Source organism: Protopterus annectens, chromosome 11.part0 (assembly GCF_019279795.1).
Source record: "Protopterus annectens isolate FY-2018-M chromosome 11.part0, PAN1.0, whole genome shotgun sequence".
Taxonomy (NCBI): Eukaryota; Metazoa; Chordata; order Ceratodontiformes; family Protopteridae; genus Protopterus; species Protopterus annectens.
In genome coordinates, this window is record NC_056745.1 from 244346949 (window position 1) to 244374170 (window position 27222).

At 38.4% G+C, this 27222-nt stretch overlaps 1 protein-coding gene across 2 annotated transcripts in view; it reads left to right on the plus strand.

The window, feature by feature from the left end:
• Window positions 1–27222, plus strand: part of DNAI7 (dynein axonemal intermediate chain 7) — a 1345687-nt gene that overhangs the window by 655176 nt on the left and 663289 nt on the right. For both annotated transcript variants that reach the window (XM_044087675.1, XM_044087676.1), the window contains exon 5: window positions 13665–13802. In XM_044087675.1, coding sequence (XP_043943610.1) covers window positions 13665–13802 — 138 coding nt within the window. The remainder of the gene's footprint in view (window positions 1–13664; window positions 13803–27222) is intronic.

Here is a 27222-nt window from a genome sequence, read left to right on the forward strand (position 1 = left end):
TGCCTTCAGTAACTAGTTTTAGATACTCTTGGGGGCATTATCTGTTGAGTTGAAGCAAGGGTTTTAGTTTAAGTCATAGCTTTTTTATAATGGAAGTGGGTATGGGTTGAAGGGTGAACGTGAAGGAGTATTTGGTATTGTTAGTGGAGGAGAATGGTGCAGAAGGAGTTGATGGAGAACAGTTTGTGCTATAAGTAGAATTGAGGAAGGTGAGTGGGATGTTTGAGCGAAGTGTGTATTTAAGCTGCCTATGGATGCTATGAAATACAAGTTGAAATTGCTTGGAGTTTGAGTACAGGGACTGTTAAAGCAGGGAGTTTTTTTTTCCCCAGGGTTGAATAGTGAGCTGATTGAAGACCAAAATGTTTTTGGATAATATTTATTGTGCTTTGTAGGAACATATAATATTCTTTTTTTGTCCTTGACTGTTTGTATTTTGACCTGGTTACGCTGTCTGAGCTTTTGCATATTTGTATTAGATTTAGTTTTATGCTATTCAAGCCAAGCTTTGTCCTTCTCCTTCATAAGGTATTTACTAGTTTTGGAGAGACAGGTAGCATGATTTTTTTTTTATTATTCTTGTACATTGAGGGGATAGAGCATTCAGAGTATTTAGAAATGTATTGAAGTGGCTTACTGCCTCATCTAGGGGAAGAGTTTTAGGATTGACCAGTCTATTGCTTTTAAGTTTGTTGGTTGAATTTTGTGAGTATTTGGGTGGTTCTAAATGTTTGTTCTTTAATCATGTGTGGAGCGGCTCTATGGGCATACGCTGGTAGGTGCCAGGGAGAGTACCAGCTGAATTGTAGTTGCTTGGGGTTGAGACAAATAGCCAATCAAGTGTGGAGCCTTGGTTGTTATTTTTATTATATCTTGTTCAGGAACTGATAAGCTGTGTAAACATAAACAGGTTTATGCTAGTAGTAGGAAAGTCAGAGGGAGGTTCTGCCAACCATTGTTGATATCACCTGGAATGATGATTTCATAGTTTATTGTGTGAGAGGTCCAGGATAGTATCTCTTCAAGGACTGGAAAGGTTTGTCTTGGTAGGATATAAGGTACTGTAATGCATACGGTTTTTGTGCTATTCGGTTTTAGGAAGGTTGTAAGGATTTCTGCTGTGTTGAATTTTTGGATAGTATTTGGATAGGGGTTATTGTATAGGTGTTGGAGGTGAAAAAGACTATTCCACCTGCTTTCGTTTGTATTCTGTTGCACCTTATTATGCTGTAGCCTAGGAAAGGAATTTCTTTATCACTTATGATAGGTTTATGCCAAGTTTCTGTAGCTGCTAGGATGCCAGGTGTATAGTGGGTTATCCATGAGTGGAACTCAGTAATTTTGTTACATATGCTTCAAAAGTCTACTGTGACTAGCTTCAGGGTCTAATTATGGCTTCAGGGGTTGGGAGCTTGGATTGGACTTTGATCAGGGTGTATATCAGTGCATTGATGGATGTAGGAGGAATGTAGTGTGCTTGTGATTCTAGTTCTAGAACATACGGTCAGAATTTTTATCTTTAGGCTATGCTGGCATTTGTTATAATTGAGTTTTATAATAGAAGATAGGGCTTAGGTGAAATAAACTGGGGAAGGCATCATGGTAACAGGGATGCATCATAGAATATTGGGGAGGTAATAGTTGCAGTTATTTTTTTTAGAGTATGTTATTGTTGTTGAGGTGATTGATGCAAGTGGGAAATAATAGTCCTAAGGTAAGTCTAGGATGACACATCATGACTTATCTGAAAAAGAGTACATTATAGTAAGATAAAAGTATGTATTGGAAGAGGTAATATCAGAATAGTTGAAGGCTAAGGAATGATTTGGAATTGCTGGGGGGGGTGAAAAAGTTTGAAAGAATATAGTGTTTAGAGTATTGGTTGAAGGAAAGGGTGGGAAAGGTATGAGAATGTGAAAAAGAAAATAAAGGTAGGTGTAATCAATTGAATAATGATATTTCAAAATTGATAGGAGAAGTCACAATCATGGAGTGTGTTAGGGTATGTATAAATGTTAATGAAGAGTGACTGGGTGGGAATTGAGGGTAGGGTAGGGTAGGGGACAGAGTGAGCCTGAATGGAGTGAGGGCAAATGGATCAGGACGGAAACCCCCATAGATGGAAAATGCTTTCTAACAAAAACAGTCAGTAAGGTATGAAAATGTTAAGCCAGATGCACAGTGTATGCAAAAGAAAAAAAAAGAGAAATGTATCTCTTTATGTCCTATGAATTATTAGCAAGATTTTTCTCTTTGGTTTTACATAGAAAAGGTAGTTTTACTGGATTTTTACACAGCAGAAACTGAGTCAGGTGGGCAGGATATCAGAGAGTTAGGGAAAAAGGCAGGCTGTTATAGTTGAAAGTGGAAGGAGAGCAGCAGTTGATGGAGCATTTAGGAAGTTAAAAGAATGGGGATGTTAGTGTGAGCTGTATTTTAGTGGGGAGTGGTGCATCGTATGGTAGCTTGAGTGATTGGAGGTATACAGGCTAAAATGTTACAGTTGTTAAGGCTAACTACTGAGAAAGTTGTTCTCCTTTAATTTGCTAAAGAACATTATCCTGCCAGTGCAAACTGCATATATTTAGCCTCAACATACATTGCATTAGCAGGTTATGGTGCTCTTCTTGGTTGACAGAAATAAACTTGTCTTTGGCTTAAATTACACATTTCAGCAGGAAATCCCTTGACCAGTGAGTGGGCAGAGTAATGTCAGGGGCCTGGGTAGACTGCAGTAGTATGTTATAGTGCTCTTCTTGGTTTACAGAAACAAACTTGTCTTTGGATTAAATTACACATTTCAGCAACAAATCCCTTGACCATGGAGTGGGCAGAGACAGTCAGGGGCTAGGGAAGATTACAGTAGCAGGTTATGATGCTCCTGTTGGTTGACAGAAATAAACTTTTGGCTTAAATTACACATTTCAGCAGGAAATTACAAGGGCTGTTTGGGCAGTTTTTCCATCCCTTTCAACTTTCTGGTTTAAAAGCTGGCGTTTGCATGGGTTTGCTCTTATTTAATCTCTGTGCAGCGGTGCCGAACTGAAGTAAACTGTCACTGGTGTCAGAAAGTCTGCTCTTCAGTTTTTCCCTTACATCTCGCTAGTTCTTTCTCTCTTGCACTTCAAATAGCCTAATCGCTTTGCACTTCAACAGGTTTTTGTAGCAATTATTGTGGCACACCTAAGTGCCATCAGCACTAGTCGTTCGTCACGGAAATAGCTCCAGTACTTAGTAGTTATGACCACCCCTCCTGGCATGATCAAAGGGAAATTCCCTGTGCTTTCTCCTATTAACCAGGTGCACTTGGGCATTCTGAGGCAGTGTAGCTACTGCCTCATGTACACAGAAAATCCTCTCCTCTTACCTCCCAACATTCAGACTTGTGAGAGATGCACTTATATCATCAAATTGGAAGCTATGCACTCTCCAGCCAAGACCGGACTAGCTGGTCAAGAGGAGAAGGTCAACACCTGCACCACACCACATGGAACACATAGCCCTCCAGAACACCCACTATTACAGCTCTCACATAAAAACACAAACCACACACCCACCTTTGTGGAGGCTCTCAATAGAAATTTACCCAAACAGCAGAGACCTCCAAGACAAAAATGCACTCGACCACCACAACACAGCACAAACCAAAGGACACACAGCTCACCTCCACAGTGTGCCCCTCAACCTAAGCCCCTAAGGCGAAACTCCTTGCCCAATACACTAATCATAGGTGATTCAATAGTGAGGCACACAGATGTCCCACTCACTAGGTTGAATAAGGAGAAGGTAACAATCAGCTGTCTATCAGGTGCCAGAATCCAACACATAACACACGTACTCAGGTCACTCCACAAGTACAAGTATGACTCCATCATTGTCCATGTGGGTGTGAATGACCTGAGATGCACCTCCCTGGACTACATGAAAAGAGACATGGTGGAACTCTCGGATTATGTGGCCCAGGCAGGTATGACACTAGCCCTGAGCAGTATCCTACCATCACCCAGAATGATACTGCAGTACAAACAAAAAATGATTGACTTTAGCAATTGGCTAAGTTTCTGGTGTCATTCTAAGGGGATCCAGTATCTGTCTGCTTGGGATGACATGATTGACAGACCTCGATGCCAGAGATGGCCTGCTTCTGTCACCCCTGGGTTTCTGGGTACTAGTTAAGACTCTTGCCACCACTATAGTGTGTTTTTTAGGCGGTGTTCTAAAGACCAAATTACTACCGTAACAGCTATAAATAAGTGCAGTCTGAGGGTCATGCTGTTCAGCACTAGAAGTCTAAATCGCAAGATGCACTCACTCGAAGCACTCCTCAGAATGGAGAACATTGACATTTGTGCTGTAATGGAGACCTGGTTTAAAGTGGCAGAAAGCATCCCTGTGCTACTAGGCTATAACTCATTCCACATCTTTTGGCCCCGAAACATGGACCGAAGCACCAAAGGCGGTGGTAATTCCATATTCATAAAGGATATGCACACCTCCAGACTAGTAGCCCAGCATAACACATCTGAGATACGTCAGGTACAACTAACATTGGGTAAGATGGCGATCCAGGTCATAGCCTGCTATAAGTCCCTGTCTTTGTCCCTAGACTCTCACTCCACATGAGTAAGCTCCCTGGAATCTATCAAGGTCTAACCCAACACTCTCTTACTGGGAGACTTCAACTACCCCTCCATCAACTGGGAAAACTACTCAAGCACCAGTATACTGGCCCAACGCTTCCTGGAATTCATCAATTCCAATGCCCTGGACCAGCTTATTCTGACCCTCACACTAGAGGAAGCAACATCTTTGACCTGGTTATTACTAACATGGGCGACCGTTGCTCTACACCAATAGTCAATCCCTCCCTGGTCAGATCCGACCATAAAATAGTCACCATGGAAATCCATATCTCACCTACACCCTCTGCAAAGGTAACCACCTTGAAAAACCTCTCCAAAGCTGACTTTGGGCTCCTAAAAACAGACGAGGCTAACTTCACTGCACCCATGCCAATGGAAAATAGTTGCATGACTGCCGAATCATACACCAATGCACTGTATGAACATGTACATAAATGCATGGAACTAGCCATACCCAACAGAACCAAGACGCTCTCCTCCAAAAAAAGGAAGCCAATCTGGTGGTCCCCTGCCATTAATAAACTCTACAACAGAAGGAAGAAACTGTTGCAGAAAAAGGTGAAGTCCCAAGACTGGAAAAACTCCTTTATTAGCCTTAACAAAAAGTTGAGATCCCACATCAAATCCTCTAAAGCCAGCTATGAAGGCAGAATTGTGGCAGACATTAAAAATAATCACAAAGCCTTCTATAGCTATATCAAGAACTACCATGGCAATACCCAGATTTGCTCTGAGTTACTGCACAACGGTGCCTCCTATACTGAGCCAACAGATATTGCCAACATACTGACCGACAGATGTAGTGCCAACTTTACCCCTCCCCCCCAAAGGACCAGTCACAGTACCGGAAGAATGCCAGGCACCCAGCATTACTGCAGTACAGGTTAAAGCTGCATTGTCCAAGGCCAAGAATACGGCTTCCATGGGACCCAATATTATCCCTGATTGTGTTCTACATGAACTACAAAGCAAACTGGCATCACATCTGTGTGTCCTGTTCAGTCACAGCCTCACCTCAGGCTTTGTCCCTACCTGGCTCCAGGGCCATTAGCCTAGTACACACCTATGAACCTATATGATATGTCTAAATAAAGCATTGTTGATATTCTTCCTTTATATGTCATATTAATGTCAAGTACTTGCATCACATCCCTTTTCAGCATGTAGGCTATGCCTCTTCACTTCCTCTTCTACCTGTACAGCTACACCAAGTACCTGGGAGAAGAGGGAGTGAAGAGGTAGGGAATGGATGCTTATGAAACCACACCCATGTAGTGGGCACATTCAGTAAGGGGCTTGGGTAGTTTGTGGCATGCTCACCAATGGATGACTGCAACTAAAGATATAGATAGATACATACATGATTGTCTCATCATTGAGTGAACTGTCACATGAGCAAATATGAAAAGAGCAATCTTCCAGTCTTTTTAGGTCATATCTGAAAAGATCAAAACACAAAAAAAAATATAGACTATATTAATAGTACCACAAGATTTCTGAAATTTACTCACCAACACAGACAGGATGGAATTAATTATTTAGATGTATCTATTCACAAAACAGAGGAAGGTTTTACTTGCATTTTCTGTAGGAAACCTACATTCTCAAATTCCTATCGAAAATTTAACAGTCGCCACTCAATTGTATATAAGAAAAGCCTAGCAAGAGACAACTTAGGTTAGAAAGAATGATATTGGATGAAGAAGTGTTTAAGGAGAGACATCTACTGATTGTTGTGTTTCTTTAAAGCAGATATGCTAGAACTTTGTTACTAAATTAAGTAACAAAGTCAGACTTGGAGGGATGACTAAATACTACTTTTGGGTAAAGGGTAAGTTATGACATATGATATTACATCTTCTTCCATGGCTAAAAGAAATCATTTTGAGAGAGCTATGGTGCTGGAATATAATTTGAAGCAGAGGCAATTGAAGATGTTATCAAGAAAAACTGGAATATTTTTAAGTATGACAAAATTTTATTTGCATTGTTGTATAGTAACCCATTATTTGTGTATAAAAGACATCAAAATCTAAAAAATTAATATGGAAAACGTGTAATGCAAATTTTGGCCAGTTACATCACTAATAAAAAAGGACTAAAAATGATGGGTTTTGTAGGCAATGTAAACATGTTTTTGAGGGGCACGTTTTACCCATCCCATACAATGGTAGACCTATGAATTTGACTTCCACAGGCTATTATAACTCAAGTGAGCTAGTGTATATAGCAGTTTATAAAACATGTCAATCCTTTTATGTAGGAAAGACAGAACAAACCCTAAGTCAAAGTTTATGGACATTAATATGACATATAATGGATGACTATCAACAATGCTTTATTTAGACATACTTTAGAATGTATTGGCCCTTGTAATTTTAAATTTGCTGTACTAAAAATAGTGCCAAGTGACCCCAAGGGTGTCCAGTGGGTAACCAAGACAGAATGTAGGAAATTAGCCAGGCAACTCAGGATTAACGCAATAACATCCCCTCATTTGAACGATTATATTTCTGTCAATAGCATTTTAAAATTATGTCCTGCTAAGTTATAGTTTTCATTCAGCATCTTATCATATTTAATAATTTCTAGTTGTTGATTGACATACTCATGGATTTTTATATATATTTTACTTTTCACATGCATTTTACTTTTTATTTGTTCTGCATGTTTGTACATAAGTTTATATATCTAGTTATATATTGTTGTCTATCTTAGGTATTCACACTAATTTATATGAATTTCATAGAAAAGTTTGCTTAACCACATGGTTTCATTCCTAGTATTTATAAAATATTGTCTTGTTAGCATTTACATTTTGAGGGTTGGTGATGGATTATTAGTTCTAATGACGTCTTGTGTGATGTCATTTTGTGGAAGGAAGCACTCAAAACAGTAAATTCTCTACTGGATTTATTTGTGTTTTGTGGAGCCTGAGCTTTATCCTTTGTGCTTTTTTGTTCATGGTATTTGGCACTGCAGTGGTTACACTGAAATAGTGACATTTTATTTGTTTTGTTGTTCATGTTTCTTATTCTCCAAGCTGCATCATTTGAGCAATGCAAGTAGGTGACAGGCAACCCACTGAACTGTATTGCATAACATCTCTAAGTGTAATCTTCAACAAAAGGTAGGAAGTACCAAACTTGAGAAACAACCAAACATATATAAAGGAAAAACAGTCTATGATGTCATACTTTAACTTTTGGAGTATTCCAGGGAATTATTGTGGATGCACATTGTGACCCCCATCTGCTGAGCTGAGTGCTTTGACATCTACTGCAGATGGCCTGTGCATGCAAAGAAAGACTGAAAAACTTATGGTAGAGAAATACACATAGTAATGGGATGGGTGTGGTTTCATTAGCAATCCATCCCCTACCTCTTCATTCCCTCTTTTTCCTGGTACTTGGTATAAATGCATGTGGAGAAGAAGGAGTGAAGAGACATGGTCTACATGCTTTTCTTGGAAGATGGATGTGATTTCTAAAGCCATTCATCCCCTACCTTGGTCCAGCCTTTATCCAGACAGCTGTTCCTCAGCACTAACATGTAACCACTGATATAACCACTTACACCCATGAGTGTAACTGTAAGGAAAGGGCACCCCCTCCCCATGTAGGATCATCTATGAAATGTGGAACACACAGTACATCTATGCAGGATAGTGTGTGTGTCTGCAGACATATGTGGGAAAATACATGTCTGTCAGTCTCCATTGCCAGCACCACATTGGTACTGTCTTAAATGGTATGGCAACAATAGCACAGTATACATGGCAGGTCCAAATTTATCACACATATATGATTATATCCTGTCGCCATGTGTATATACTATTCTGTTGTAATATACTCTGTCCTGTACCTGTTTTCCTTGTGACACATACATCACCACTTCCTACTTAGTATGCCTGCAATTACATTGTGTTTCACTGCTAATCCAGTGGTGCAGGGATACATCCCTGACTGCAGCTCAGGCAAACACATTTTGAATAATGGTTATGATGCTTGGTGAAGATGTAATGGTAGAAAAGGGAGTGAAGAGGCATGTCCTACATGCTATTCTTGGAAGATGTGTGTGTTTCAGAAGGCATCCATCCCCTCTCTCTTCACCCTGGTATTTGGTGTACATGCACTGGGAGAATAAGGAGTGCAGAGATGTGGCCTAGATGCTTTTTTGGAAGATGTGTGTGGTTTCAGAAGCTATTTATCCCCTACCTTGGTACAACCTTTCTTCAGAGAGCTGTTCCTCAGCATCTGCTTGGTGAGAGGAATGCAAGCCACAGCTGGATGTGCATGTCTAGCACACACATTGTTGAGGTGAAAATTCACAAGTGTGCCAGTGTAGTGACTTACAAGGATCATTTCACTTAAATCTGGAGACACCAAAGCATTTGTTTTGTTATTAGTGAAACCAACTGTGCTCTTATTTTCCTGTAAATATGTAATTAACTCTGCATTTTAGAGGCTTTGATTTGTATTGATTTTTTTTCCATCAACAGAATTTCATGGTGTTATGGATGTAAAATGTTTATATGCATAACTGTTCCGTTTTGTAGTGTTTTGTAATAAATCATTTTTAGAAAAAGAAATAAGAAATGTGAGTGTGGATGAACATTTTCATTTTGAAATATTGATTCACTGACTGTTTCCTAACACTCTAGTTGGTGTTAAAAGTTTTCTGCTTTTGTAAACCATTGCATTTTTCTCTTAGAAGAAATATCACTTTTTGTAAACTTGTGAATGCCATTAAGACCACTACAGCTGTAGTGCCTTACTGTGGGATGAGAATCCAACTTATTATGAGTGCATACATTTTATTTACAAAGTATTTATAATTTGCAAATGGGGCTAAATGGAGCAACAGTGGTAATTTTGGATCATCATCATTAGATCACTGCTGCATTACCCTAAACTATATTAGCCATATCCTGCTAAGTTTTGGAGAAACGACCAGTATTCAAAGTCTTTGAATGTTTTTCATGTGCACTGCACATCCAAGGAGGCATAAGGGCATGCTCATATAAAAGCAGATTTATGGGCACCAAAATTTAGAACCTTCTTGCCATTGAAGATACCAGTCAGACTTTTCTTTGTTGCATCTTCACTGATTCAGCGGTAGGCATGTTTGATATTTTGGGCAAATATGGTTGCCACCTTTTCAAATGCCCAAAGTGGGACATTTTTGGTACAAACGTCAGATTTTGCAGGCCGAAACATACCCACGGCCAGTACAAAAGGCAGAACTTAATTATTTTGCCTAAATAAAAGCTTATTCTTGTAGCATTTTAGTTGCTTATTCTATTTCTTATAACATTTAGGTTTTTCAGATACAGAATAACTGTTTTATGCAACTATTGCATAAAATATAGGAAATAATTTTGTCCTAAAATCTCAGGACATTTGCCATTTTTACTATTTTTTTTGCAGGACACAACTGCCCAAAGAGGGACTGTCCCTTGCAAAGTGGGACAGGTGGTAACACTATGGGCAAATGAGTACTCCTTTTGGGACTTTCCTTCCATATTCCTTGAAAAGTGGTGGCTGTTATTGCTTACGTCTAAAAAATGGGAATGTGTCTGTGTGGACAGCAAATGCCATATAGAGACTACCCCACAACTTGTCTTTTTTGCTTAGGGGAGGGGCATGACTTCCATTTGTGTTCTGTTTATTGCTTACCCCAAAAAACAATCATGAGTAATCTCAGCTCCCTTAATCTTTAGTTAGAGAACGAGCAGCTTAAAGCCCTTACCAAATTGATGATTAACTCAGATGTGGATACCTGAAATTCCCCCCTTCTAGCTTTTTCTGTTCCCTTTGGTGCTGCTACACAGAAAGCTGCTAAGGGTTGGGAGGTCTAGCTTGTTCTTGAGGGCCAGACATATGCCTGCTTCTGTGAAGGGAAAACCATGCTTGGTTATCTCTGAGGGGGCCAGATGGCATCTCACAAGTGTTGTTAGGGAAGAGGTACCAGGCACCAGCATAATGTCTGGATGTCATAGTTTCTCCTTAAATGCTATTAAGAAAAAGAGCCATACGGTTGCACAGGGTTGTCCTTCTTGGATGCCTGTAAATCCCAACTTTCTTCTTTGTCTCAGGTAAAACAAGTTTTGAAAGGGGTATTTCACATTTGTCCACCTAGAAACAGGCATCTGTTCCTTGTGATATTAATTTTGTACTAGAAAAACTTACTACCTTACTTTTTGAACCAACTTATCAGGCATATTTAAAGTATGTAACATGCAAAACAGTATTACTTATTGCTCAGACATTGGCTAGGTGGGTATCTGCAAGCAGTATTTTATCTTTCATAAGACAATGTTAAGAACTAACCCTTCCTTTGTGCCAAAAGCAGTATCAGAATTCACTTTAAGTCCATATATTTCATCTCCGTGTATTCTTTCCTGAATAAAAAAAAAAAAATAAGGGAGACAATAACATATATTCTGTACATCAACAAGCAACTCAGATACTACGCCAACAGGAGCAGTATTCTTTTAAAGATCTAAAAGTACTCTCCAGAAATAATCAAGATAAAAAAAAAACAGTGTCAAAGCAGTTTATGAATGGCTATCCTATGCCATCCAGATTTTATTCAAATCATGAAAAGTCTTTCCTGCTACCAGAGCTTTGGCTATTTCTAGAGTTTTTTTTGGAAATGGTGGACTCTAGAAGAATTCTAAAGGTAGCAACTTCACCATCTGTGCAGACTTTCACTAAACATTGTAAGACTGACTCCTTCAGAGCAAGAGCAGGATCTCCTAGGACTATTCTCCAGAGACTTCTGGACTCTGATCTTTCCTCCTCCTCCTCCTCTCTAACTATCTAAGCTATGGTAATTGTCCCATATAGCTTATGCTACAGCAACAGCAATCTAATGATGAACATAGTACAGTTGTATAAGTAAGCTTACCATAACAGTAGCTGTTGGAATAGATCACTGTTGTGAGACTATCACCCTCCCTTCCTCCTTCCCCCATCTCTTGTGCATCCTTTTTGGGTTGTCTTCTTGGTGTTATTCCTTTATTTAATCTTTCTGCCAGAGTGAGAGTTACTGTTATCCCTGCTTTCCGTTTTCTCTTAGCACATAACCAATTATATTTTGGGTTTAAAGTTTTCTTTTCTGTGAGGAAAGAAAGCTCAGAAATTTGATGCCTGTATGTCTGCTTTTATTCCAGAACATCCTCTTGCCTTCTTGGAAGTGCACTATATATACAAAGTGCCCAAAAGCTTTTTAATATTTTCCAGACATCTGATCCTTGGCAGTATTTATCCCACATAGCTTAAGTGACCACAGCAATGATATATTTGAACATCTACTGTATTGGAAAGTTTAGAAAAACTGCTGTATTGATATATTCATCATTAGATTTCTGTTGCAGTATATAATTTAAACACTGTCTGAGTTTTTAACTCCTCGTTCCCCCCGTTATTTTTGGATTTCTTCAGAATTATTAAGCAAAGAAACTGGGAGGTGTACTCCTGTCTGTTTTGACAGTGCTAAATGGCTTTCAAAGTCAGTAAAACACTTTGTGCTTTTACACTTTTTTCATTATCTGATAGGTACCTGTAGCAGATAAAGCTCCATACACTACAAAGAATTATAATTGGGTCACTGACAATAACCTTTTATTATGTATCTTTGATATGTATGACAAGATCACCTGTCAATCTTCACTCTTGAAGAGAATATATTGCCATCCATGTCTAAAACACATAACTTGGTTATGAATGGAAGCACAATCATAATTCTTTAAATGAGAACTAAAGAGGAAACAGAAAAGAAATTACATGGACACATTAGATTATTAATGCAATTCTGGAAAAAGAGTTTAATTTCTGAATGGGAATAAAGGTGTAAAGAAAGATCATTTTAAGCCACTTAAATCATTTCATGATCATAGGGGAGCTGGAGCTTATCTTGGCAGTTACTGAAGACTATCCAATGCATGCATGTGTGTGTGTGTGTGTGTGTGTGTGTGTGTGTGTGTGTGTGTGTGTGTGTGTGTGTGTGTATATATATATATATATATATATATATATATATATATATATATATATGTATATATATATATATATGTTTGTACATTTATATATGTCTACATTATATGTAGATGTATGCATGTATCACACAAATGCAACAAAGTAAAAGGAAAACACACTTCAAAACCCAACAGAGCACTCTGATAAAGACTTTACTAAATCTTTAAAAATATGGTTATATGCTTTTGTCTCACACAGGAGGTAAAGAGACTTCTTCAGAAAAAAAGTACATACTGACAACATGCTGTTATCTCATTCTGTTAAATCATTTGACTATCCAAAACCAATAAAATTATCCCAGTGATTAGTATCGCCATCATCTGTATTGTTTTTTTTTTTTATAAAACTGTAATTCATAAGTAAGTAAATCAATCGTGCCCACTAATAATCCTGTAATTGGACATATGTTGCTGTAGTGGCTCATTAAAAGGTACTGTTACCTGTAAACATTTTATAAACTTGGAATCTGGGATACGAGGGGACTTTTGTTCATTATTCTCAAAGACTAGTGGTTTGGAGAATGGTAACAGCTAGTGAACATCTGCTTTACTGCATATATTCATTTCTGTCTTTATCTGTCTGTCTTTATTTCTATTTATCTGCCTTTGTTCTGTATATATTATGCGTTCTCCTTATATTCTACTCTGTAGAAGACATTTTTCAGAGGTGTCCTGCTATACAACTTAAGTGTAGTGAAGACCATACTCAGAGGAATAAAATTATTATGGTAAGAAATATTGATGATGTTTTCCTGGTAATAAGCTAGGCATTACAGCAGTATTGATCCAAAAAATAAATTTGTATATGGCCAAAGGTATGTGTAAATATTAAAACAGTTAATAAATAATACTAAAAACAGGAATCACAACATCTACATTTATGGTAGGTACAAAACTGTACTTTTTCAGTAAATATGCAGAGCCCTACTTGTCTGACATTTTTTTCAGAATTTTAATCTTCTCTAATTTTTCTGTTCTAGTGGGATCGTTACATGCGTTGTGATGGCACGCCTGATCCTGCAGTACTTCCAGAGATTAATACATATGTGAACCTGTGGATGGATAACCAAAATGTGAATATTGCTTCTGTGCTGCAGGAAAGTAAAACTGTTCTAAATGTAAGTATTGTATTCAGGAAGGTTCACTTTTTATTTTATGTTCTGATACTAAGGGCAGCTGTAAGCTGTATAGAGTGTAACATTATGGTACTTATGAGATGAGGTACAGAAAAAAATTGGAGGCCTGATCTTGATGGTCGGGTCAACATTTTGTAATAATGTATGCATTAAAATAAGCTTGGGCTAAGGAATCATGCTTTAAATGGAAGGTTTTAGCTAGCTGCTGTATTATACCTAAATTTAGCCATTGGTTTTATCAGGAAGGTCCTGGCTTTCAACTGGGCAACACACAAGGCATGGAAGTAGTATTAAGGGTTCAGTACTGAAAAATATTAAAGTTGGTGGAGCACGAGAATACTGAACCAATGTGGACTTTTACATTGCCATTTTCTTCACAGTTGTTTTGGTTCAATTATATACTCATCTCCATGGCCTTTCTCATAGTTCCACAAGGATTAATCAGGCATAGTGTGGAGGGCTGGACTTGGCTGTTTTTTAAATATGTACATGAATAATACAACCCATGATTACTGTGCATAACAGTTTCTTCTCCAGCTCATCACAGAGACAGAACAACTTTTCTGGTTATTTGTTTAATGAATTCTGTTTGTTTTCCATGAAGTAATTTGGGTTAAAAGTTTTCCTTAGTGTTAAATGCAGGCAAGAATACTATTTTTTTTTTAATTTGAGAGTATTTTTTTGACAGAAGGTAAATAGTCAACAGGATGAGCAAAGCACGTAAGTTCACCCATATGAAAGAATAAGTCTAAAGCTTTTCTTATTCTAAATAATGTTATTTATCTTTAGTTTAAGGTTCAGTCATTGTCTTGGGGAATTCTTTTTGTCTTGAAACATTTTCTTTGAGACAATTCCTAACTTCACTTACTGTGACCACTATAAGAAATAACTGTGATTTGCCAGGCTGTTTAAAACTATAGAAAAGTTTACAGTACTGTTCTGCCACAGGGATCATATGTTGAACAGTTTACAAAGAATCAGAATTGTTGCATTAATTTTGTAGCTGTTCATATTTTTAAAAGCTTGCTGTTCCACCAAACATGCTGAAAAGTGCCCTGGCAGATGTAGTGTGCAAATGTATAAACGCATCTTATATGTTGTGTCTTGTAAAGCACCATGGGTCACTAAAATAATTCATGAACATGGATCAGGATAGTATGCATTGGCATACACAGATCTTCCTGGTTTCTTGAATGGTACACAAGAGTGCCTTGTACACCACTGCTTACTGCATGCTCCTGTGCTCACTGTAGCAAATCATACTAGAAAACTGCAGGTTATTATAGTATATTGTCCTGTACTAATTAGGTATGTGCTGTGTTATAACAATTATGGAAATCCTGCTATAAAACAGATGGCACTATGTACCTTTTTCACTGTTTCTTGTGCCTTGAAGTAAATAGTCCCTCTGCTTTTTTTTCAGTCCATCAGGTAATTCCTTAGCCTCGAGTAAGCAATGCAAAATGCAAAACATTGCTTTTGTTTGTATTCAGAAATATTATATATTTTATAGGGATTTGAAGTTATTCTAATGGTTTTATCTGTCTGTCTGTCTTTCTAGCTATCTATCTCATTTGCTAATTAGTAGGTGAAATGGTCTGAGACCTTTTTCAGCAATAACCAGTGTCAAAGGCAGCACAAACATATGTATTGTTTAGTAATGTACATGCATTGTTAATAAAAGAGCAAAATGCATATTTGATCAAGAAGGAATGAATATACTATAAAGAATTACTACATATACAGATAAGTTATACAGGAATACATGTTGACAGATCCAGTATATGAACTGAAATTGTTTAAATTATGGTATGATGTATGCTTATCTGGAGCAAGAAAAATGACGGTTATGAGAGGTAGAAATGTATAAGCTCTTCTCTTGCATATAATAATATGTCCTACATGGACTGACTCAAGTCCATGTCACTATACTTGGTATCCTACAGTTTGCTAAGAAGTGACCTGTGTCTGGCATACAAGGCATCCTCCAACCCACCATTGATCGACCTACTACGCATCAACAAGTCAGATGACATTAGAAATACTTGGCCTAGGAATCTATACCTGTTCTGTAACATCAGCAGAATGGTTCGGAGAGACAGGTGTATCTCTGAGGATTGAACAGACTCCACAGCCACATAAAACAACGCCCATCCCTGTCCATAGTCAAGCGCAACTTGGAACTATGGATGGGTATTCAAAAACATACCCCAGGACTGCTCCCTGTACTACTAATGGACAGTGGCAGCTTCTAATTGCTTTATCACTGACATGAGTCCCTTCAAATTACCTACAGTATGATCCCAGTTATTCTCACCAGGGGTAATATATAATTATCCACCACAGAATGGGTAAGAACAGTCTAACATCAAATGGGATTGGTTAATTTAAGCACCAAAAGGGAAAATGGCTAGGCTTAAAATTACCTGCAAGAACAGCTAGCCTAGTATTTACCTATGAACCTATAGAAAATTAGTGTATCTTGTCTTTGCAGCTAGTCTAAAAGTGTGTGTGCTCGAGAATGATGGAAGACTATGTATTTTGCTTGAAGCAGAAAACAAGATCTGGGGTAATTGGGGTTGGTACTTTATGGGTAAGGGAGAAGCTTGAGAGTTTTTGGTTGCCACGAGCTTTAGCAGTGGCTGAGTCAGATCCAAGGGATTGGATCCGAACACATTAATCAGTTGAGAAAGAATGAAAATGGACAACACAGATGGAATGTTATGGTGAGTATATAACTTCTTTTTATGTAGTATAAATATTCTGTTAGTGATAAAACTTTATAAAATGTGTCATATATATCATTTTTATATGGATTCCACATTTACCTAAGCAGGTATTTGTTTATGGTAGCTTGAAACATATATGTTTTTTTTATCAGAGATATAGTTCTATTTTACTGAAGAAATTTCAAAAGGATATATATGTGTCTATAGCCTTTAGATTTTACAGAGCTACTTATCACAATCTGGAGTATTATTTCTTGTTTCCTGCATAAGGGAGGACTTTCCACAGACCAAGTCTGACCAGCCTGATGAGCAAAGTCATGGAAAGGCTAATCATGGAATTAATCAATCAGGACATAGGACCTCCACATACTGGACCCATCTTAGTTTGGATTTGTTGAGGCAGGTCATCCTTACTCAGTCTGGTGGATTTTTTGAAAAGGTCATCAAAGCAATGGATGAAGACAAAATGGTACACACTTCATGACTCAACCTGGCCAGAGCTTTTGACAAATTCTCTACTCAGGCATAGTAGAAAAGGTAAATAAACTAGGAATAAACCCCAGTGTCATCTGCTGGATTGCTGTCTGGCTCACAGATAGTACACAGTTAATCAAAATAAGGTAAGTTTCCTCCACAAAGAGATGAGTCACCAGTGGAATCCCACAGGGTTCTGTGCTGGGATCTCTTCTCTTCTCTTTGACATCTACTTTTCTGAAGTAAAAGCCAATACCAAAGGGCTCTGTTTGTCTAAGTTTGCAGATCACTGCAAGCTAGGAGCAGTCATTGAATCCCCAAATGACTTAGGCATCCTGCAGGAAGGTTTGTCTCAAATGAATGATGCCAAAATCATGGACTGAAACTAAATGCTAAAAAATGCATTACTGTACCCTTTGCAAAGTCATCTACTCCAGGGAACTATCACTTGCACAACATGCCTCTATGAGTTGACAGAGTTGTTTGGGATTTGGGAATGTATGTGGACATTGAACTAAGTTTTGATCAGCATCTATCTGTTGTTGTAAGAAAGTCCTTCTCTATTGCACAGCTTATAAACAAAGGGATTATATCTAGATTTAGGGATGCTATTGTCCCCCTTTGCTCATCCCTTGAATATAGTGCCCCTTTGGCATGTATCTGTCCAGATACATGCAATAGCTGGAACTCTCACAGAGATACCTTACTAAAAGAATACAAGACTTAGACAGCATGTCCGACACAGACTGACTCAAGGCCCTCTCACGGTACTCGTTATCCTACAGACTGCTAAGAGGTGACCTATGTCTGGCATACAAGGCTTCCTCTGATCCATTACTGATGGATTTATTGTACATCAGTAAGTTAAATGGCATCAGAAATACTCAGTCTAGGGATCTAATCCTCTAATGCAACATCAACAGAATGAGTTGGAGGGACAGGTATATCTCACAGAGGATATCACTGTTGTGGAACATACTCCCCATCCGCATAAAACAAAGTTCATCCCTGTCCATATTCAAGTACGACTTAGAACATTGAATGGGAAACAGAAGTTTCCCCATGACTGCTCCCTGTACTACTAATGGACAGAGGCAGTTTCTAAATGCTGTATCCCATGCATGGGTCTACTCAAATTATTTATGGTATTCCCAGTTATTCTCACTAGGAGTAATATATAATTATAAACCATGGGATGAGTAAGGCCAGTCTATAACCAAATTGGATAGGTTATTTTGAGTGCAAAAAGGGAATTTAGATGCGTGTAAAATGTCCTTCAAGGGCAGTTAGTCTTGTGCTTACAGTGGATATAAAGTGTACACACCCTTGTTAAAATGCCAGGTTTTTGTGATATAAAAAAATGAGACCAGAATAAATTATTTCAAAACTTTTCCCAGCTTTAATGTGACGTATAACCTGTACAATTCAATTGAAAAACAAACAAATCTGTTAGGGGAAAAATATAAAAAATAAAAAACATACAATAAGCTGGTTGCATAAGTGTGCACACCCTTAAACTAATACCTTGTTGAAGCACCTTTTGATTTAATTACTTGATGGTAATGGCTTGTCTCAAGGTTGTGGTTTATGTGTCTGCCTCTATTACCATGATTTTTAATGCCAGATTACACATTAAAACAGTGTATTGATACCACCACAGTCTTTGGAATTAGAGCCCATATTTTCCAAAACCTATTCTCTTTGTTTCAGTAGCTGGAAAATAATTCCACATGTAGCTATCAACTGGAGTCTACTTAACTGGAGTCTACATTTTCCCTCTGCACCAAAATCAGAAACATTCCACTGACTTTCCATCTCCATGACCAGTCTTCAACACAGACTGTGTGTGTGTGTGTGTGTGTGTGTGTGTGTGTGTGTGTGTGTGTGTGAGGGGGGGGGGTGGAAAGACATGTCATCCTCAACAGCGTGGCTGTCAATCTGGCATGAACAGCTCTCAAACTACCACATCTGCAAGTCATTACAGATAGTAACTACAGTGTTTTTTTTTTTTTGCAATAAATACTCATTCCTATAACTGAAGTGGACTGGTTATGATAACTCATGATTAGGTGATATAGATTAACCTAATAATTTAAGCCATTTTCTTTCCATGTCAGGAAAAACATTTTGATTCATATTGTAAGAGATATGAGTCTCTTATGAGTCAAAACTGGAGAAAAATATTTTTCTCATAATAATGTAGACATGGGGGTGGTACATATCTGGGACTGTTTGTATGACTGGCGTTTTTTTTCCATACATAGTTTGAATCACTGACTTCCTCTGTTTTGTGCCAAGTCTCAACAGAACAGACATGAATGATCGGTGCCTTACAGTATTTTCTCCTTTCTGTCATTTCTTTTATTCACTCTTTCTAGCTTCACTGTCATAGTTAGCAAACACTGACAGTGGTACAAGTCTTTATTAACAGGTGGCAGTTTTTCCTTTGCTTCAGATTATCTGGCAGCTTCAAGTAGTAAACAGGTTCATTGAGGAATGTTCTCTACATTCCTTTGAAATCTGGTTCTTCCTTCAGCTTGCAAAAAGCAATGGGCAAACACATTTTTATGTTTTTAATTTCATTTCTGGTACACTGGGTTGGTGGCATAGGAGAATAAACTAAAATGTATCACTTCAAAAGCTCTGACAGGGGTTAGCTACAGTTGCAGGGAATGAAGTAATATATTTATCTGATTTTTCTGCTTAAAGACTGAATGGAAATTATCATTTGAATACTTAATACATCTCAGCTTGTAAACTTCAATTTTCTGACTAATTCACTTGAAACTTCAATCACGTGATGGTTAGTAGGATGACATTTCAAGCCAAATACCAAATAAATGCAGTTCAAGTATTGGTGGTTCAGTGGGTACAATAATTAGAGACAGTTTATTTTAAAATGAGCGTTATAACTAGTTTATAGTCATTTAAATGAGAAATAGGCAAAATATAAAAATGAAACTGTAATGAAGACATACAGAAAATGAGACTAGCTTTCTGAAATGTTCTTCAACACTGAAGAAAAAAGCAACAACAAAGCAATCGTTAGTGGCATTTCTTCATCAAAAATACCAAGAATAGGCCCCAAGATGGCTGGACACTGATCAACAGTTTAACTTCAACTGTCCCCATGTGGAAAAAGAAACTTTAAGACAAGGACCAGGAACTGTGACACTTTTAGTAAATTCAGTTCATAGCTAGTGAGTATACTTCCTGGATGCCAGGAAAAGAAGAAACTAAGAGAAGCTGAAATAACATCAACTAAGGAGGGTGAAGAGAAAACACTAGGATGTATCCTGCAGCAGTTCAGCAAAATGTAGTTCAAGTTCCAGCTTTGGTGCAAGAAGTGGCTTCTAGTAATCTAGAGGAAAAATAAATAAGTCAAATGTGCTCAGAGCTGATGAATATTTCAACTCAAATAACAACAGGGTAAAAGAATGGAGATATCCAGATGAGCTGACAAAACTACAAAAATCAACCTGTTTTCTGTGGTATGAGAGAAACTAGAAGGAAGAGACTATCTTGCTTTTGTGATGGCACAAATAACCAACTCAACTGGTATTCTATAGCAAAATCTGTTAATTGAAAGTGTACATTGTATTCTTCTTCTTCTTTCGGCTTTTTCCCCGGTTAGGGGTCGCCACAGCGGATCACCTTATTCACTCATGATTGGCAGTGGAGTTTTACGGTGTTGAGTTGCCAGCCCGGCGCCCAACCTTCCAGAGAAGGTACAAACACACACACACACTCACACCTAGGGCCAATTTAGAGTGTCCAATCCACCTACAGCATGTCTTTGGGATGTGGGAGGAAACCGGAGCACCCGGAGGAAACCCACGCGGCCACAGGGAGGACATGCAGACTCCGCACAGAAGGCACCCCAGCCAAGGATCGAACCGGAGAACCTCTTGCTGTGAGGCGGTAATGCTAACCACTGCACCACCATGGCCGCCCAAAGGGTACATTGTATATATGCTTCAAACCTGGCCATGAGAAAGCAGCCAAGACATGTATTAGTAAAGATAGAATCCTACCAGCAGAAAGAGTTGATCTTGACAAAACTGTGGCAGAAGGGCAAAGTATTAAAGCTGGAGACAGCAGAGTGTTTGCAGAAAACGATTATTCACTGTACTCCAGGAAGAAGTGAAACAAATTTATTCCAACCATCAGGAAATGTTGAGAGGCAGGTGAGAGGTTTAAGCTGCTGTATCCAGCTGTCTTCAGAATTTTTTTCCTAGAGGATCAACAAAAAAGTGAGACATTAAGCAAAAGGGCCCTCTGCTCTTCATACTTCTGATAATAAAGCACATGGACAGACTTTGCCAATGAAACCTTTTCCAATGTTCAAAAGGAAAATGTTTGAGAAACAGAGAAAGGCAGAAAAGTTAACTGGAAGAATTGAGAGTACGTTGGAATTGAACTGGAGTCTGAAATTGGGAGATGGAGGTGAACAGCAAGAAGACCAGCAACTCAGAAACTGGTGAATAAATGTGAGATTACAAGGCATCAATTGCATTTTTCAGTATTAAGAAATTTAGGCACTGCAATGCAAAAAAGAGAAAAAAGGCTAGACAAAAGCAAATTTAAATGAATAGGCTATAATCTTGGGTTGTTGAGGTGGGGGTGGGGTGCAAATGTACACAGCTCATAATATATATAGTGCTGATATGTTTTCTCCTTCTTTTGCATAGTTGAATGTCTAGATTGAGACTCTTGGCTTAATTTAACAAGTTTTAAGTGGAAACAAGTAAACGAGAGCTCTGAATGTAATGAAAAGTTTTCCTTTAGTAATAAACGTTTCAACATGTCTTTATTAGCCTGCAACTGAGGGCTACATTTTTTCTTATATTTCCATGGAGACAAGCTGATTATAGGGCAGTAAAAAGCCAAAGCATTGGCTTCTTCATGGCTAAAAGTTAATATTTTCTGAAAGCATGCAAGTTACTTTGTTACATCTGGAAGGGGAATAGAGCTAAAAAAGAATGACAGTATAATTGTGAGCACAAACAATAACATAACATGCATCTTAGCTTATGTAACCTCAACCTTAGGTTAGATGAGGCCTGTATTTGCAGCTGTCTGTTTGGGATAATTGTTTGTATTAGGAGGGTTAAACTTCATTATTTAAAGATGTACATAGCTTTGTGCATTTGTACTAAGTTATCAGGTTATGGGGTGCTCTTAGGGAGTTTTTTTTTTTGTATGAGAGTTTTCATTAAAAAGTTTTGTAAAATGTGACATAGGTTCAAATGGAGATGATAAGAAAACCTGTATAAAGAATCAACCTGCTTAATATTAGTGAGTGTGTGTACACAAAAACTGGGAATAGACATTTTAAAAATCTGTTATATGTAATAGCTGGGAATAATGCTTATAATGATGGCACTTTCCATATTATTTTGGAATATGAATGGTCTCACAGGTATAGACAAAAAAGGAAAGAATATTTAATTATATTAAGAAATGTAGAGTGCATATAGCAATGCTACAGGAGATGCTTTTGAAACAACTGAGCATGTGAATTTGATAAAGGATTTTCAGGATGGATATGCAGCAGAATATCAGGGACAAAGGAAATGTGGAGTACTTATATTAATGAATAGAGGAGCTCCAATAGTGATAGAAGAGGAAAAAAAGGTAATGGTAGATTTGCGAAAGGGGCTTCTGGCAAGGGAGGAGGATTACACTAGCATGTATTTATATTCCATCTAAAACTGCTATTATGGAGTTTAAGAAAATTGTGAGAGAAATCAGTTTTCAGCAGGGAGTATTACTTATTGGTGGGGATTGGAATTTGATTTGCAACAATAATGATTTATCTGGAGGATCTAGAAGAGAAAATATAGCAAAGGATGGTAGATTTCTGAAGAGATTTATAAAAATATTTGGTATGGAATACTTGAATTCAACAGTAGGAACTCAAGAGAGAATTTAAATATAATTCCCCAAGGTACAATAACTGGATAGACTAGACAGAAATTATATTTCAGAAGAACATGTGCACTTAATTGAGACCTTTGACACACATCCAGTAACTATTTCAGAACATGTGCCAATAATAACTAAGATAAAATGGAGGCTAGTGAACTAAAGATGAGACTTGTGTCATGCATACATTTTTCTTTGGAACATTGGGAAGGATTTCACTGTTAAAGTCTCTCTATGCACTTTTTTACTGTCAGAAGATTAAGAACCAGAGTATCCTTCAGCCTGCTGGCTCATTCTTTGTTGGCTTTCTTTTTAAATTTCCTCTACATCATCCTTTTCTGTACCCAAATGTGTATTTGATCCTGAATGGAAAAAATATTCTAATACAAGTTGGATATAGCAACTTGAATTGCACACTTGCTTCTCAACATCCCGTGGTTGTTGGGATAAACTTATTTCTCTTCTGCCTAGTGTGCAGAGAATAATTATTTCCACAAACACTGTTGTATTCCTAGTTCTTAATGCTTTTCCCTTCTGCCACAGTTTTGTCAGAAACAGCTGTTTCTGCTGGTATGATTCTCATCTTTATTAATGAAGGGTCTAGGCTGTTCTTCGATGCCTAGATGTGGAGCATACATATGATATACCCTCTTAATTAATAAATCATGCTGTGGAACACTAGTCCAGATGGTTATTTCTACTTTTAGAAAATGAGTGTAGTCTATTCCTTCCACTTTCTCTGGTGTAGCAAAACATCTTGAGTTTTCTCTGGGTGCTTATTTTCCATCCATACTATTTTTAGAAACAACTTCATGTCCAAATGGTCTTTCCTTCACTTCACTGTCTGATTTCTGCAGTTTTATCAGGTCAGCTGTATAGCTACTTAAAGATTCTTCTATGTTCCAGCTTATTGTCATTTAACTTTATATATTCATCAAATGTTGCACTTATTTTAAATGCAACTGAGTGCATTTATTTTTTTTCTTCTAAATCACTGGATGCCCTCTCCTGGATTAAAGCTAAAACTTAAACTAATTTTTGCTTAACTGCTTCATGGTTCTTCCCTGCTGTATCTTTTTATTCTTCTGTGTTTTTTGTGCTAGCATCCAGGCAGTGTAAATCCTAGACAGGATTATTACTTTAATTGAAAACTTTTACTAGCTTGTTTAACAATTTCTCAATTTTCAAATGGGAAAGCTCTAATCAACCTGCTTACTCAATCAGCAGTCTTCTTGGAAGATGGGTTGTGATTCCTGAAGTAAAGACTTCAAAGAAAATCTGTGTTTACAGATGTTCAAGTTGGCTGCACATTGATCAACAGCATAACTTCAGGTCTCCCATTATGAAAACAGAAACTGAGAAAAAGGAGTGTCATTGAAAATATCTTTTGGTAAAATTCACGTACAGGCTAGTAAGTATACTGTCTGGATGCCAGCAAAGAAGAAATTTGGGAAACCTGAAAGAAAATCTGTCTGTGAGTGATAAATCTGCTTTATGTTGTACTTGCTCCAATTTTTCTGTTTTACAAAATCTGCTTGGCCTGGTGTTTTTGTTCACTCTGAGAGATAGACACTTAAATTATCTAAGCTACACATTTCACATGCTTTTTTCATTGGTTAAATTGTTTCTTGAGTGATACTGATCATAATCTAGCTAGCTGTTTGATAAAGTAGTGTATTTTTACACTGTATCAAGCACTTGTTTTTATATCAAAAGTTCAGTGGATTTTCCATCTAGTGCACTGGAAGGTAGTCTGGTCTATTTAGGTTGGGGAAACATCTGAGATTTCTGCATGTAGTTTTATTGGCTGGAGGGCTTATTAATCAGCTTATCTTGTTTTTAGTGCCTTTATAAATTCTGCAAAATTGAGTGGCCCTGGGCTGATACTGTTGTATCTGTATCTTTAAGTTTGTTAGTCGTATCATTTCGTATCTTTTAAGTTTGTTTGTGGAACCATTTAACTCTGGATACTCCTTTACTGTGCTTTTACTTTCTGAGGACTGGGATTATTCATCTAGTGGCAGTAGGTGTTTACCTGGTCTGTCTGAGCTGGGAAGCACACAAAAGGGCTGTAAGTATTTTTTGCACTTCTCTTACATGCAGTGACTGTACTTTAGTAGTTTCAAAAAACTATACTGTCTGCTGCTTTAAGTAGTCAATTGTACTGTATTACATTGTATCTGTTACTTGTAGGATTGTTGTAAGTACTTTGTGTGGTCTTCCTACACTTGGGTGTCAGACCAGCTATTCTACATTAAGAAGGTGTTTTTCTGCATCCTTGTGGCAGTATTATAATGATCTAACCTATCTGAGTTGGGGACTGCTGGTGGAAGGCTTATTATGTGCTTTCCTGATTGGTAGTTAGCTTAAAATTTGTTTCTCGTTGCTCGTATTTAAGCCTCACATTTGCATGATACTGCTGTTTGTGCAGCAGCAGTTAGCAGTGCCCTGTATAACCTTAAAAGCCTAGAAGCTCAGTTTTTCTCTAAATAGCTGCCAGTGAAACTCTTCAAAACTTTTCTGCTGCTCTAGGAGCAACTCAGTTGTGCACTGAGCAGCATTGTCTTATTGATCAACCTTAGCCTACACAAAGTATAGATTCCTCTTGTAGTCTTGGAGCTACCAGCACAGTCCTGTCATATCAACCCATTCCCTTCCCTAATATAACATACAGTAAGACACTGCTGTCATGGAAGGGCAGTTTCCCGTCATCTCTCTGGCCAGCCTGATAGGCATGGGCATCCTGAGGCAATGTAGCAGTTGTCTCATGTATACTGATGACTACTTAACTCCTGAAACAAATACTTTATGTGGGAGATGTAGTTACACTATGAAATTGGAGGCAAGACTCTCACATAAGGACAACTCGAATGCCAAATAGGTTGTCAGCACACACATGCTTCCCACATTAAATTAAGACATGACACATAAACCCACATATGCAGAGTTACTCACTAGTAACTTGCCAAAAGATCAGAGGCCTCTAGACAGAAACCACATATACATATAACAATGCAAAAACAATCAGAACACATAATGTTAAGTTGTCTATCTCGCCTTCATTCTTGCTGGATGGGTTCGGAGCCGACCTCGGCTCCGACTCGGCCACTCTAAAAGCTCGAGAGTTGGTTCCACCGGCTCGAGGCTCCCCTTATATCCCACAATGCTAGGCGTGTGTTACCTCAGATCTCGTTTGCCGCTACAGCGATCGAGGTGTGTTTTCTACCGGCTCCAGGTTAGTGAAAGTTAGACTAGTTTAAATTCTTTACACTTAAGCTAGCTTAGTGTATTTTTCTTTCCCCTTAGTGTAGTGGATATTATCCCTTCTACCTTTTATCCAGCCCCTTTTTCTAAAGAACTTATAGTTCTTTCCCTAAGGCCTTCGGCCTTCCTTCCTATCCTTAGGGTGTGTATGTGTTTGATTAGGGAGTTTAAACTTAACTTACCTTTAGTTTAAATAATTTCCTTTGAACCCCTATCAGTGTAATCTGTGTGTGTGTGTTTCTGTGTGTGATTACACTTGTTCCTTGAGTATGTCAAGGATTCAAAGGTCTCAGGCTTCAAGAAGTGTGACTCGTGCTGTCAGAAAATGTCTCTGACAGACGGTCACACTTCTTGTGTGTATTGCCTGGGACCTTTACACCTGCAGGACTCTAGTGCAGTAAGCCAAGGCTTCAGCCCAAGAGACCTGCAGGAAAAAAAATAAACTCATTTTGAGGGGTTTGATTAAGCCTGAAGGTTCCCTTTCTGTGTCATCGGGAAACCTTCTAAGGCTTCAAGACCTCGGCTCCAGCTTCAGAGTCGAGGCCTAAGGCTTCAAGCCTACTGCTTCATCGGCTCCGGCTGGAGCTGATGAGTCTTTGACTGCAGTATCTGTGGTTTCCTCGGCTCCGGCCGGGGCCGAGGCATTAGAGATTCCTGAGTCGGGTCCGGTCAGACCATCGGAGCCGGCATCTAGAAAGAGATCGAGGGCACCGTCCTTGGCTCTGTTGATTCGGCTCCAGCGTCTCCCCTGCTGTCTGAACGAGCCACAGATCTCACTCCTCCAGGTCATCGAGGCTCTCAGATCACGACCTCCAGAGGGTAGTGAGTAGACTTTTGAAGTCCGAGGCACTGGCCCAAATGCTCCAGAGTCCGACTCATCAGTCGATGCCTCAACTTGTTCCAATAAATATTCCTCCTCCGACTCCTTTGAGCTCGGGCCGGCGTCGGACCGAGACTGTGGTAGCGCCGGAGCCGATACAATTGTCTTCGGCTCCGTCGGCTCCGAT